The sequence below is a fragment of the Cygnus olor genome, chromosome 15, assembly GCF_009769625.2.
Source record: "Cygnus olor isolate bCygOlo1 chromosome 15, bCygOlo1.pri.v2, whole genome shotgun sequence".
Taxonomy (NCBI): domain Eukaryota; kingdom Metazoa; phylum Chordata; class Aves; order Anseriformes; family Anatidae; genus Cygnus; species Cygnus olor.
Window position 1 is genome coordinate 5165829 of NC_049183.1, and position 13583 is coordinate 5179411.

The 13583-nt window shown below is 54.3% G+C and overlaps 1 protein-coding gene across 19 annotated transcripts in view; it reads left to right on the plus strand.

The window, feature by feature from the left end:
* The window catches only part of LOC121078304 (ankyrin repeat and fibronectin type-III domain-containing protein 1-like), a 216402-nt gene that overhangs the window by 153307 nt on the left and 49512 nt on the right, over positions 1–13583 (plus strand). For 18 of the 19 annotated variants that reach the window (XM_040574318.1, XM_040574319.1, XM_040574320.1 and 15 more), the window contains one exon: positions 3464–3504. In XM_040574318.1, the coding sequence (XP_040430252.1) occupies positions 3464–3504 (41 nt within the window). Of the gene's footprint in view, positions 1–2539; positions 2647–3463; positions 3505–13583 lie in introns of those variants that run through there. The other variant, XM_040574335.1, reaches the window with a different exon arrangement.

The following is a 13583-nucleotide window of genomic DNA, read 5'->3' on the forward strand; positions in this document are numbered from 1 at the left end:
TTGTCCCCCTGGGAAGGCTGGGGTCTCCCTGCAGCATCAGCAAGCCTCCCAGAGCCTCTGTGGCTCCCGGATTTATTTTGGTTGTGGAGCCGTCATGCCGCAGCCTCTGGAGACCCCAGCTATGCACTGATGTGCCTGAACCACCAGCAGATGACTCTCCTGGCAGCCAGCAGACCACCAGTAATAATGCAAGCACGAAGGCAGGCATTTGTTTTTTCATTGTATAACTGCACAGATAAAAGCCTCCATAGCCTGTATCGGTTCAGGAGGAACTCTCCTTCCTTCCAGAAGGCAAAGAAAAATGTCAAGCCACCTTTTGCTCATTTTTGGGAGCTCTCTGCCTCTTCCAGTCCCCATGCACAGACAGGAAAAGAAGAGCTCTCCCTAGGTCCCTGCAAGGCCAGGAACTGTCCCCTTGGCACAGGTCTCCATGCCTTATCAGGTCAGCTTTCTAAAAGCCCATAGAAATGCTGCTCTACCCCTCCCCTCTGGAGCTGGTTCAAACTCTGCTGAAGCTGAGTGCCAGGACGTTTTTCCTAAGATTCCGGCTTTGTGTTCCCTTCCTCTGTTTCACTCTGCTCTGTTTCCTTACGGTGGTCTTTCCACCAAGCGGTCCTTCCCTCGACCACTTCTTTGCCATTGTCCCCTCCTGCGGCTGTCAGCCAAGACTGCCGTACTCTGTGCAGTAGGGCTGGGGCTGTCGCTGCCCCAGGGCGATGCTGCGGCTGCCTTCATCTACCACTCACCCATCGATTGCATCTCTCGTAGAGGTGGTCAAAGCACGTCCTCGCCCCTTGCATGTGCTCAGCAGAAAGACCTGAAATGCGGTGGGAATTTTGCCTGGTTGCTGCGCGTGGTCCCTCTCTCTTCCGGGAAGAGAGGGATGAGGCAAAGGAATTGGGGAGGCTTGGGCACGGAGAGGGAAGAAAGAGCCTGAGGTCAGCCAGTGGGGTGGTGGTAGAGCCAGGAGCTGATCCACAGCTCTGGGCCTTGCTCCAGGCTTGATTCCTTGGACATGTTGCTGGAATTCTGCTTTCCCTCCTCGATAGCTATTTTCTTAATAAGGCTCAAAATCAGATGTTTTGGCTAGTCACTGCTACAATCGCTCCCCATTGTATTGTTTTGTTTTTCCTCTCTCCAAAGCTAGTGCCTCACCGTTTTATTCCAGCTCTCTAATACCCTCTCAGTTTTCTGTGACTTTTAAAAACCAGCTGCTCGACAAGCTCCCACCACCCCATCTCGGAGCATGCATGTGCAGCTCATCCTGCCCAGGGGCTTGCAGACGGGGCTGAGCGGCCGTGCCCATGGGGGCTCTTGCTGCTGGCCGTGGCCAATGGCTTTGCTCGCTCCTCGCCAGCTCCCTGCTGGCCCAGACCCACTGAGGGCCTGGGGGGACACTGGGAGCCTCTCCCGCAGGGCTCAGCTGCGGCTGGGCTGGGGTCGGACTGCAGGATGCACATTCTCCATGTGTCGCTTGGAGGGTGCTGAGGAAGCTGCTTGCAGCTTGTCCTTAAATATCGCCAGCTCTCCGCGATCCCTGCTGGCACAGGTATCTTATGAAGCTGAATTTGTTGTGGCTCGTGAACTGCGTTGCAGCCGTAGTTTGGGAACCGTCCCTCTGTGGTTTAGATGTCGAGTTTAAAGAAGTAATGAAATATCTCGTGGGAGTGCTGTGCCAGAAAGAGTGGAGGTTCCCGAGGTGGGGGCTTGCTTGCGGCACTGCATCTGGGAACGTGCCTGTTTTGATGGTGAAGTGGAGTGAGAATGAGGCAAGTGCTGGGCAGGGGCAGTGTAAGGACATTTCCCAAGGAAGACCACGAGGGTGGTGAAACAAACCAGCTGGCGAGGAGCATTTGCCTGTGGGGAGGCTGGAGGAAGGCTCCGTGAGGAGGAGCACTGCAACATGCGGAAGAGACCTCAGCAAGAGACAAATCCTCCTTGGGAAGCTGTTTGCTCCGAGGGTGCAGCAGGACATGCTGTTGGCTCGCCTTTGCCCTGTGCTGTTACTGTCGGGCACGTTTCCCATCACATGGAGCTTTTGCTGTCACCCCTTGCTGCCGTTGCTCCCCCCGAGCTTTCGCTCAGCCTTCAGCACCCCAAAGGGCTGCCCCTTGTGCTCCAGCTCTGCCCCAGGCCAGGACTCAGGCACATACGCATCCCGGGACGAGCATGAGGGCTGCGTACGCCCAGCCCCATGCTCCTGGTGCCACCCACCCGATGTTGGGTGCCCCCCAGCCCCGGGGAGACACAGCCGGGGCACTGCCCGCTGGCCTGGCAGCCCCTGGGGGCCGTGGGGCGTTTTGGGCCCGGCTCAGCCCTGCCTGTTTAAAGCCGGGGCCTTCCTCCTCCGCTCCTCTGCCCCCGGGTGGGAGCAAGGCCTGAGGCGGGGGGGTGCTGGCAGGGGCAGCGTGGGGCTGGGACTGCTCCTGCGCCCCTGATTAGCATTCGGGCCCGCTGCTCCCCGCCGCTTCGGCGTTCGCCTTCGCCATTGCCTGGCAACCGTGGAGCAAAACTCCAGCAGGCAGCCGGCCCAGCCCCAGCGCTGCCCGCGAGCCGGCACACGTCTGTGGGGACGGGGACAACGGGGACGGTGGTGGGGCCACCCCGCGCTGCGGGCTGCTGCCCCCCATCCTGGCGGGGTGTGAGGTGAGGACTGCCCCCGAGAAGAGGAGGAGGAGGAGGAGGAGGAGGAGGAGGAGGAGGAGGAGGAGGAGGAGGAGGAGACGGCCTTGCTGACACCCAGGTTTGGTGGGTCTGTCTGTCCATCCGGCCTGCCGCGAGCATCCTCCGTGTCCAGCGCAGCCTGCCCTCCTGCAGCCCTTGGGTGGCGGTGGCCCTTCTGTGCTCGGCCCAGCTCCCGAGGACCCGGCACTCCGGCAGCCCCCGGTGGGTGCCTGGGACGGTGTCAGACTTTCAGCAGATCATGGTGGTGGTGGAGTTTGTGACATTTGCGCAGGTGCTAGCAAATGGGAGCCTCGGCGTGCAGCAGGCTGTCCCGGATAGGCTTTCATGTGCTTGGGGTCCGGTGTGGTTTTTCTTGGCAGAAGAATTTCATGGCCCTATCCCCAGGGATTGGCTGTGGGGCTCGGGCTCTCCACTGGCCCTGCACCACGTCCTGTTTCCAGCCGCCCCTCCTGATGCAAGGTGCCACACTTCTGCAAGTGGTGGCAGACCTGGATGTGCCTGGATCCACTGGGTTCAAACCTAACGCATCCTTGTACCCCTGCTTTGACTCTGTCCTGTCACAGCCCCAGCCGCCTGCGGGCTCTGCCCACGGTATGCTCAGTGGCTGCAGGTCCTGAGCTGCCTGCTGGGAGAGGCAGACGAAGGTGCCCCGAGCCTGCCTAGCCAGCCCCCACGCACCCATAGGCACAGCTTTGCCTGCTTGCCACACATCTTCATCAGTGAAACTTGCTTGGCAAAGGGTTAAAGAAACATATCTGTTTTGTCTTGTGTCTTGCAGAGCCTGGGGTCAGCAGACAAGAAGGACTTTTACCAGCCAAAGTAAGTGCCAGTAGCCGCGGTGAGTAATTGCGTGGAAATTCCCGGTTGGTCCATATTATCAAGCAGCTCTGTGGCTTACTAAGATTAGACATTTCAGCGTACAAGAATAGCTGCCGCAATTACACGAGTGAGGATAACAGTGGAAGGGCTGTCAATCGCTTTGGCTTCGGGGCATACGCAGATCATTAAATCAGGTCAGGAGGAGTCACGACAGCTTGGCTGAGCCTGGGGAGCAGAGCTGGGACCTGGCGGCCGGGCAGCGGGGATGCGGAGGTGACCTCTCCCACCTCTGGCTCCCTCTGCTCCTGGTTTGCACAGCTGCGCTGCTGTGGAGAGCTGAAGGGTTTCGTTCCGTGTCGCAACGGGCTGGTCTCGCGCATCTCCACAGGCCGTGCTTTGACATTGATGCCTGTCTTCCTCCGTCAGCTTAAGTGCAAATCGCGGTGAGCCGCAGGGGTGAGAGAGAAGGAGGAGGCTCTCTGGGGCCACCATATTCATGAACACAAACAAAGGATCTGCAAATCACCCCACCAACTCGAGCAGTTGGTGACTTAGTGTGTGCCCTTGGCCGTGGCTCTGAGCTAGCTGCGACAGTCCATAAGCGAGCGAGAGCAAGCGGAGCACTTACAGTGCTGTTGACCTCTGCGACCTGTATTGAAATGCAAACAGAGCTCGCTCTCTGGGGCCGGTTATGTTGTTGCATCCAGCACTTCCAGAGCCTTGCGGCAGCATGGCACCTTCGAGGAAAGAAGGTTGTCTCTTTGCTGGAAGGATGTGTCTGGTAGCACGATGAGTTGAATGGAGGCAAACTCTATGAAAACCTGTGGTGAGAATTTCAATTCTGGCCCTGATCACAAAACAGCTGTGCATTGTGCTGCTGAGCACGTTCGCTTGTAGGACCCTGTACTGCTCCTGCTCTGTCTGGGAGAAGTGAAGCATCCTTATGTTATCGCCTGTTTTGTTCTGAAAAAAAATGCCATAGATGTTTCTGAAGTTGTGGAATAGTGCTCTGACATGCAGGATTGTCAGTGGAGGGTATGTTTCAGAGAGTTAAAAAGGAATTGGCTTGAGGAAATCTTCTCTCCTCCAAAATTCACTGTGCTTCTGCTCTTGTTTTTTCCCTTGTTGCTTCCCAAACCGTTCCTACAGAGCTGCTCCCAGCACTGCTGAGCCCACAGCAAACACTGTGGCTGCATCCTCCCTCCCCTCCTGATCCCGTTTACACTTAGAGCAGATGCATCTGGAGTGTCCTGGGATGCCAGAGTGTGTCCCCAAACCCTTTCAGGAGCTGCTGGCTTGCTGCCTGGCATGGGGAGTGCCAGTTCCTTTGTGTTCCTGGTTATCTGTTGGCTCCTCTCTCTTTAAGCACTGGAAGTTTTTGCAAGCTCAACACTAGTCTCCTGGGTCCCTACTAAAGTCTCATTTCAGAGCTGCTCTGTCCGCTTGCCCCAAGGCAGCGCTGACCACCTGCTTCCCAAGACCACTGGCAGCAAAAGACTTCTGAAAATACAGCCAGAACCATTTCTCAGGCTGTTTAATCCCACGGAGCTTTGTGGGAGATCAGAGGGGTATCCCAGGAGGCTATGGAGTCATCGTAGATGCAATGACAAAATCAACACACGTTTGGCAGAGGGTTTATAAATGTGTGTTTGTGACCTCTACTAAGAGGCATCTGAGATTTCTTATCATAGTGCTGTTGTGTGCTTATGTAGAGTGCAAGTTTTTGACGAGCATGCTTAGAAAAGACTGAAGCATCTCTAGCGTCCCTCTTCCAGCTGGAGCTTTTGTGAGATTTTGTCAGAGATTTGGAGAAAACATATAAAGAGCAGGAAAACTCTTCAGTTTTCCCGCGGGGGGGTTGTGGTGGTAGATAGCGAAAAGCATAGTGGTGCTTTTGTAGTTCATCTCATCAGAGAAATGGGGGACATTTCTCTACCTTACAACGGAGAACAAGGCCTTCCCACCTCACTGCATGTGCAGCGGTGCCAGGTCAGGGCGGTGGGTGCAGGCGCAGACAGAAGCTCCCACAGATCCAGGTGCTCATCGGTGCTCTCTGGCTCCCTGTGCCACAAGCCAAGGTGCATTTGGCCGAGTGGCTTGTGGTATCCGCCGTGACTTGTCTCATCACAACAATCTGACTTGGCTTAATTCCCATCCTATTTATCTTCCTCGGTGGCTGTTTGGGAACCTGCCTGCTCTGCAGCAGAGGTCCGTGATGCCTCTTGGTTCTGCTGCCTCCAGCTTGCTCCGCTCTGATCCTCTGGCTGCTGCTGGCACCTCTGCTGCCCCAGGCAGAGCCATTTTTGACACCACAGTCCTCCTGCATGGCAGGGCTCAGCGCCGGGCCCCCGGCAGCGGGTGGCACTTCACAGGCAGCCCAGATGCAGGCAGGTCTGGCCGAGCTGCTGAGGGATGTTAAATTACCTAACTTGCTGGGATATCACTCATGTTTTGCAAAGTTACGTGTGACTAAAAGAGGGTAGGTTTAGATTAGATGTAAGGAAGAAATTCTTCACTCGGGGGGAGTTAAGGCGCTGAACAGGTTGCCCAGAGCAGCTGTGGATGCCCCATCCCTGGAGGTGTTCAAGGCCAGGCTGGATGGGGCCGTGGACAACCTGATCTAGTGGGTGGCATCCCCTGGCAGGGGTTTGGAACTAGGTGATCTTTAAAGTCTCTTCCAACGTGAGCCATTCTGTGATTCTTTGATTCATATACCTTTTGTGCCCGTATGTTTTTATTGTCAATTATTTGCCTTGAAACTAAAGAATAATTAACCTTACACTACAGGGGTTTTACACTAGAAGGGCGAATGCTTATCACTTAAATATTTGTGCATATGTATGCCATATTGGCATACATGATATATATACACACATCTAGCATCTTATATATATATGCAGAAATCTACTTAATAATTGTATTGAAACATAAATACACAGCACTCCTGCAGCACCCCAGCAGCTGTGCTCCCCGAGCCCTGCAGGCTGCAGGGTGGGAGCACGGGCTGCAGCCTGCGGCTGGCTCCCAAAGCCGAGCTGAGCTGCGGGGTTTTATCAACACGTCCGCATGGCCAGGCTGGTGATCTGAGAGAAGCTTGGAAGCAGGTGGCTGGAGGGCCACCTATACTGGAGCAAACTTGGCAGTTTTTCCTCTGCTTTTCCTTTTCTGTGCTCAGAGACAGCAGCTCACTGCTGAGCACCCCCCGCACTCTGAGAGCTGGGTCAGAGCACCCCTGCTCGCTGCTTGGTGCCTTTGGGCTTTCACAGCAGGTCTAGGTTAGAGAAAAAGAAAACGGAAGGACATGGGTCCCAGAAGTCTTCTGAGCAATGGGTTTTGCCACTGCTTGTCCTGGGCACAGATTTCCTGCTGGGATGTCCCCAAAGTGATGGGGCAGGCACCCAGCAAAGTGCACTGGGAAGGCAGGGGTCCCAGACAGAGCTGCAGTGATGTTGCTGCCCACTCTGGGGAGATATTTGGACTTCTGAGGGTTTCACAAGGGTGGTTAGGGACATTCCAGCTCCTGGCCCATGTCAGGAGCTGCAAATCCCGGCTTTTTGTGTGTCCGGGAGGCAACGTTCCCTCTTCCACATTACATGCAAGAATGCTGCTTGGATCAAGAAGGCTTAATCTTAAAGACTCGTGTCACCTGAGAACTGAATGAACTAGAAAGCACCTTAGGAAGAACAGGCACACAAAGAGCTGCTGTAGCTGAAATTCCCGAGAGAGGAGCCTGGCGTACTGGGAGCAGCCATGGGTCCAGCACGGTGCCAGCTGTGCAGGATTCATCACCTGCAAGGGCTGCTCCAGCCTCCTGCTGCATCCCGTGAGAACAGGCACAGCCACCTTCCTCGTGCTGTGCTTCTGAAGAGGGCTGCTCAGGTGTCGCAATGTGTATGATATATCCCAACCTAATCGATCTCGTCCGATGCAGTCTGGGGATGTAGCTCCCCATGCAACACGCCCGCAGCCCCGCTCCAGCTGGGCTCTGGCAGGCCTCAACTGGGGAAGGAGCACCCCAGGGGCTGGATCCAGCCTCAGAGCCTAGCGCTGCTTTGTCACCCAGTTTAGGAAGCTGCTGACACAGCTGTAACGTTGTTCTGGGCAGCCGGGCATCCAGCAGTCCTTCCCCATTTCTGACAGAGGCCCCTTTGCACTCTGTGGAGCAGAACGAGGCAGTTTCCTGAGCTGGCTGCTGGCAGAAGACCCAGGGCTGCCGTGCTCAGTGGCAGGACCGGGCTCTCCTGGGACAGGCACGTCTGCTTGATGACTGCGGGAAGGGGTGGCCTCGCTCAGCAGCCCTGGCAGGCGCTGAGGAAGGCTAATTCCTGGTGGCATATATTGGCTCTTCAATGTCAGGCACGGACTGACAGTTTCTCAGTTTCTTCAAATTGAGAAAGAAATTTTCGTTGTAATAACAGTCATAAAACCCCTAGCAAATGCGGACCGAAATACCTGGTTTTAATTAAAGTGTCACCGACTTGCTGCAGGAGCTGCCCGCCCAGGCTGTCTCCTTGGCTGAGAGCGGTGCTCAGCTGTCAGGGGCGGCTTCACTCCGGAGCAGTTCATTGCCAGGCACTTTGAGGTGTCAAGACAGACGCTGCTGCAGCGACACAAAAGGCTCTCCATTGATCTGCTCGTTCAGTCCCTTGGGAGGATGTGGTCATGTTGAAGAGCCCTGATGTCTCAAAGCCCACATCTCACACCAGCAGCATCCCACAGCCCTTTTATAGGCGCACCTTATGGCTCTGTCTCCATTTCGGATGAAAGACTACCACCCACCTTCCATGCTTCAGCCTCAGAGGTGTAAACACAACGAACCTCTGAAACCGCCTTACGTAAAGCAGCATCTTGTGTTTGTTTTGCCTTGCAGTATTCATTCTGCCAAGACGTCTCTGCAGCTAATTCATTATCGCCCTGCTCTTAAGGTAGAACATTTCATCTTTTACACCAAGACTTTTCTGTGCCAGCACTTACATGAAAGTGAGTGCTTCATCGTTGAATCATTATCTTGTAAAACCTCGGCATCTTTAAGGATCTAGAAATCGGTATTTACATCTTGGAAGCATTAAAGGCCATCATAATCATCTAGATGTGTCCCTAAGTGGGGTGTTCATTTGATTGCCTCCTTAACTCAGGCATTATTATTACAGTAGTAATGACAACAATATGTACATGTATGCGAGGTCTGACTTCTTTTGCAGTGGCTGAGAGCCATTTGGCTGGGACACTCTTTGAGTAACGCAGACTCACCTGCAAAGTGCCAAGCACAGGGAAAGAGGGGAGTGAGAGGTGGTACAGATGCAAGGGGAGCACTGGGGAGAGGGGGAGCAGTGCCCAGCCCCACGTCTTTGTTCTGAGGCAGTCGGCTACTCAACACAGCAAGAAATCGGCCCAAAACTGCCTTCACAGGGTTAGAGAATGGTCTCCCGGCCATAGGAAAGGCTGAAGCAGTGTTACCAGCAGGATGGCGCAGCGTGGGGCTGGAAGAGAGGCGCTGGGCTCCCCAGGGATGGGCAGCCCGAGGCTGCGGTGTGGGTTGGCACCGAGGGGCAGCGGAGCCCCCCGGGAGCCCCAGCTTCCAACCAGCCCTGGCTAGCCAGTCATCTGCGGAGCTGGGGAGCGAGCTCCTTACGGGCAGCGTAATAGGTAAAGAAGATTACCGTGCTGGTCAGGGGGATGGAGAGTGGATCTGGACTGGAGCTGACGAGGAGAGGAGGGTTGGCAGGGTGGGTACGAATGGCGGGAGGTGGCTTCCAGCTTTGAATGTCTGTGGAGTGCAGGAGAAGTCGGTGCTGCAGCCTCCGGCTGGCTCTGCTGCTTTCCTTCTGGACCTTGGGAAGTCTCCCCAGCCCTTGTAAGCTAAGGTGGCCCAGTCCTGAGCAGTAACACCCTGATCCCAGAGGGTCTTCTGGAGACTTCCTGCTGCCTCCTGCCCATGGGGGCCGGTGCTGCACAGGTGCTGAGCACCTCTCCAATAGCACCAGGTTACATGCTGGGTAGGTCCTACCGAAGAACACATTTTTTGCAAAGTAAGAACAAATGCAATTCTTTACCGTTTTCTTTTTTGTTGGTCGGTGTACGGGAGTGCTTGCCCCAGGCCCCTCCAGCTGATGGGGTGGGAGGACCATGGTGGGGTGCTCCACACCCAGACCCGAGGGCAGAGGCCCCCTTCTCTCCCCATGCCCACATGGAGCCTAACCAATATCCCAGCCCGAGGGAGCGGGGACGAGAAGCTGCTCGGCTTCAGCCCCGCTGGACGGAAGGAGGAGCGGCTGGGGCTGGAGGAGCCCACGGTGCCCAGCTCCAGCAGAACTAAGTTTAGGATTTAGTTGTTTCTGTGCAGCTTTTAATGTGTTAAGTGAGATTGCAATGCAGGCTCTTGCTGTGCTGGTTGTCATAGAAACTTGAAGGGCTTTTTTCTCCTATCCCCCCAGCCCCTTTCTTTAAACCAAAGCTGTATTTTTTTAATTTTTTTTTCTTTTTTTTGTAATTTCACCTCCAGTCCAATTAAAAACCTGCTTGGCCCTGACTCCCCGTCTCCAGCACTGGTGTCTTTACGTTGTGCTTCCTTTGTCCCGTCCTGTGCAGTCCCGTGAGCTGAGCGCTCTCCTGGTGCTGCCAAGTTGGCTTCTGGGGGCTTGGGGCTGGTCCTCACACTGTGCCCCCCTTTTCCCCCCCGGGGGAAACGTGGAGGAAACATTCCCTGAGGGCGAACAAAAGGACTTGCTGGGTCAGCCTAGGAGTGGGCACCGAGGAGGAGAAGGACAGCGCGTCCATCTTGGAGAGATGCTGGGGAGGGGGATGCTGAGGGGCCGAGGAGCCGTGGCCAGGGCCACGGGGTGGCCGGGTGCTGGAGGTCCCTGGTCCGGTGGTGGGGGCACTGAAAAGATCGAAGCTGGGGCTGTGCTGCCTCTTTCTGGGTGCAGGGCGCGAGACCAGCACAGGAGCCACCTATGCACCAGCTGCAGCCCTTCCGCATTCGCTACGCTCGGCATTAATCATGGAAAGGGAATCAGGCGTAGGAAGACGGGCATTTTTTAACAAAATAACCAAGCCTATGTTCTCCGAGCAGGAGAGCAAAGTGTTTGCGGCAGTGAGTCAACGCAGAGATGCTCTTGGCATGGGAGGGCTCCCACCCACCCGCAGCAGCCTGCGCAGCTGGGTGGGAGAAGTGGCCGCGGTCTTCCCCGCGCCGCTCGGTGCGCTGCTGTTCCTCCGGGTGCTGCAAGAGCCCTTCCTACGTGCCCTGCTGCTGTCAGGAGCCCTGCACGGGGGACTCCTCACAGCCCTGGGGCTTCTGGCTCCCAACCTCGTCCTCCAGGAGCCAGCACCCGCCTGGTGCTCGGCACCTTCCCATGTCCTCATGGGGATCCTCCAGAGCTGCTCCCTCCGGGGTCACCTGGCTCAGAGCTCCAGGGCCCCACTGGGCTTCACTGGCATGGGTTTGGTGGGGAAGGGACTATCAGATTCACAGGGTTTGGGCTGCAGATGCTGCCCACATGCTCCTCTGTGAGCTGAGAAGGCTGTGGTTGGCCTCCGAAAGGCATCCAACCCTCCAGGCTTCTCAGAGAGGTACCTGGTCCTGACCCAAAACTCGTTTCAGCTTGTTGGCTCTGTGTCTCTGCTGGATAGGGGTGGTTGGCACCTGCTGTTTTCTCCTCTGAAATGCACTCTGGTTTGGGGGGGAGGGGGGCAGAATTTCTGTCGATAAACTGAATGTAGCTCAAGTCTTTCGAAGCAGGACGTTTTTCCAGCCTTTGGGTCAATTTTGTGACTCATCCCTTCAGCCTGTCTGGTTTTTCAGTGTCCCATTTTAAACATGGGCATCTTAATTGCACGAGCGTTTCGCTATCAGTCTCAGCAGTGTTGTATATATATAACTCTCCTCTCCCCCAAGAACCGCATCAGCTCTTTTCATCACAGCATCACATTAGGGCCTTGTGCTGAGCTGTTCACCCGTGGTGACCCTTGAGCCTTCCTGGAGTCTCTCTCCCATCTGGGACACAGCCCCTGCTCACAAATGCGGCCGGGAATTCGTCCTCGTAGGTGTGCGGTGGCGCTGGGCAGCTCCCTCATACACGGGATTTGAATGGGCTCCACATTACCAAGCAACCCTAATTTCACTCTCTCCTCATCAATATTTACTGTTACATCAATCTTTCTGTCACCTGCTAATTTTTTGAGCAAGGATTTTGTATTTTCTTCTTGATCATTGGTGAAATTACCGACTAGCGCGCTCCCCGTGGAGCCTCGCTGAAAACACCTCGCTAACGATTCCCCGTTGACGACTTCTGTTTGAGACCTGTCAGCCGGCTCTTAATCTGTTTAATGTGCTTTATGGATACTGTATAGTACTATCTTTTAAAATCTGAGTGTCGTGAAGCACTTAGAGCTCTGACTGCACAGACATAATGTACACAGCGCCTTTTTCAACTCAGTCTGTATTCACTAAAGAATGAAATCAGGTTCATTTGACAGGATCTCTTTCCCACAAAGACCTGCTGACTGACTTTAATTATAACTTGCATCCTTTAATTATTTCTTAATTTAATTCCAGATGAGCCCTGGCTTCTGGGTCTTACATCTGACCATGTAGTAGTTAACTAGGTCACCCCTACTGCTGGCTCCGCGTATTGCTGCGGCGGAGTCATTTGCCATCTGGCTGCGGCAGCCTGAGCCCTGCTCAGAGCCAGCCAAGTGCCCAGAAAGCTCTCCTGGGCTGCTGGAGCATCCCCACGCAGGCTGTCTGCGCTGACTGCTGGTGGTGCTGGCCTTCGGAGATGTCGCTGAGGTTACTGATGGGTTAGAAAAGCTTCTGCTCTCCTCCGAAGTACCTTATTCTCAATTTTTTCCCCAAATACAGGACAAGTATTTATTGGCTGTGTTTGCTTTTTCTGTATCATTATCAGCAGTGCTACCGCCTCTGCCTAAAAATGGACCAGTTGAGAAAATTTGTTGGGCTCCAAATAGCAGATGTGCAGAGCCTGTCCCAGCCATGCATTTTCCCCTGCTATCTTTAGTTTTCCTTATCAGGTTTCTACACGTTGTAATCTTTCATTTAGATTGACCACTCTTTGTCGTGTATTCCATTTCCACTCCGAGCCTTCATTTAGCAAACAGGGCTTTTAAGTCACTTGCTCATTTTCCTACCTGCAAAATTGGGCTTTACAGACGTTCAATAAAGCCCACTTAGAGAATTCTTATTTTTTTCATTCTATTTTTTCAAAGCTTTTCTTTGCCGTCAGTTTCTCCCATCTCCTGCCTTGTGAAAATAGCTGTTTTGCAGTACTGAGCGTGCACAACTCTGCTGCCACCATCCTCTTGTTGGTCCGCACGGAGAGCTGCCAGTCCCGGCTGTGTCTCTGGGCAGCCAGTGACTGCTTGACCTTCTGTCGACTGCCGTGCCTTTCAGATTGAGAAGTTATCCTCTAGAGTGTTTAGAAGTACACATGGTGTTTTGCTGCTGGCTCTGTGAGTCTCTTAGCATGTGACTTGCAAACCCACTACTTCTTGCTGTCCGCTGAGAAAATGCATTTAAGGCTGAACTCGTGCAGCCCTGTGTCGGCTCAGGTATGCAGCGCTGTGTCTTTTCTCGATCCTTGGTAAAAAGGTACGTCTATATTTCTTCACGTACTAGTAAAAGATCTGTAATTCTAGAGAAAAAACAGCACACATCATATATATGCAGTGTCCTTCTCTACCCTGCTCACCCCTCCTGTGCAGAGGCTTCTGTCTCCTGACCACGTGAATTCATTGTAGCAGGTTTCAGCGGTGTCAAGAGCGTGAAATTTCTGTCCATGAGTGAAAATTTCCAGTTCCTCGTTCTCCTTACTCACCCTTACTGCCCCACATCATGTCAAGAGCATGTGCTGGTGGCACGGCAACTTGCTGCCTTGCCTGTCAGCAAAGCACGAGCACAATTTCTGGTGCTTTTCTGGTAGGGAAGGGAGGAAGAAAAGGAACAACCAGATTGTTCTGGCTTTTTATTCAAATATACACTCCTGGTATTTTCTCTCCATGCTTTCACCTGCGGTGCCAGATAGACAGCAGGGCCACAGAGTGATGAGAAATTAGATCAG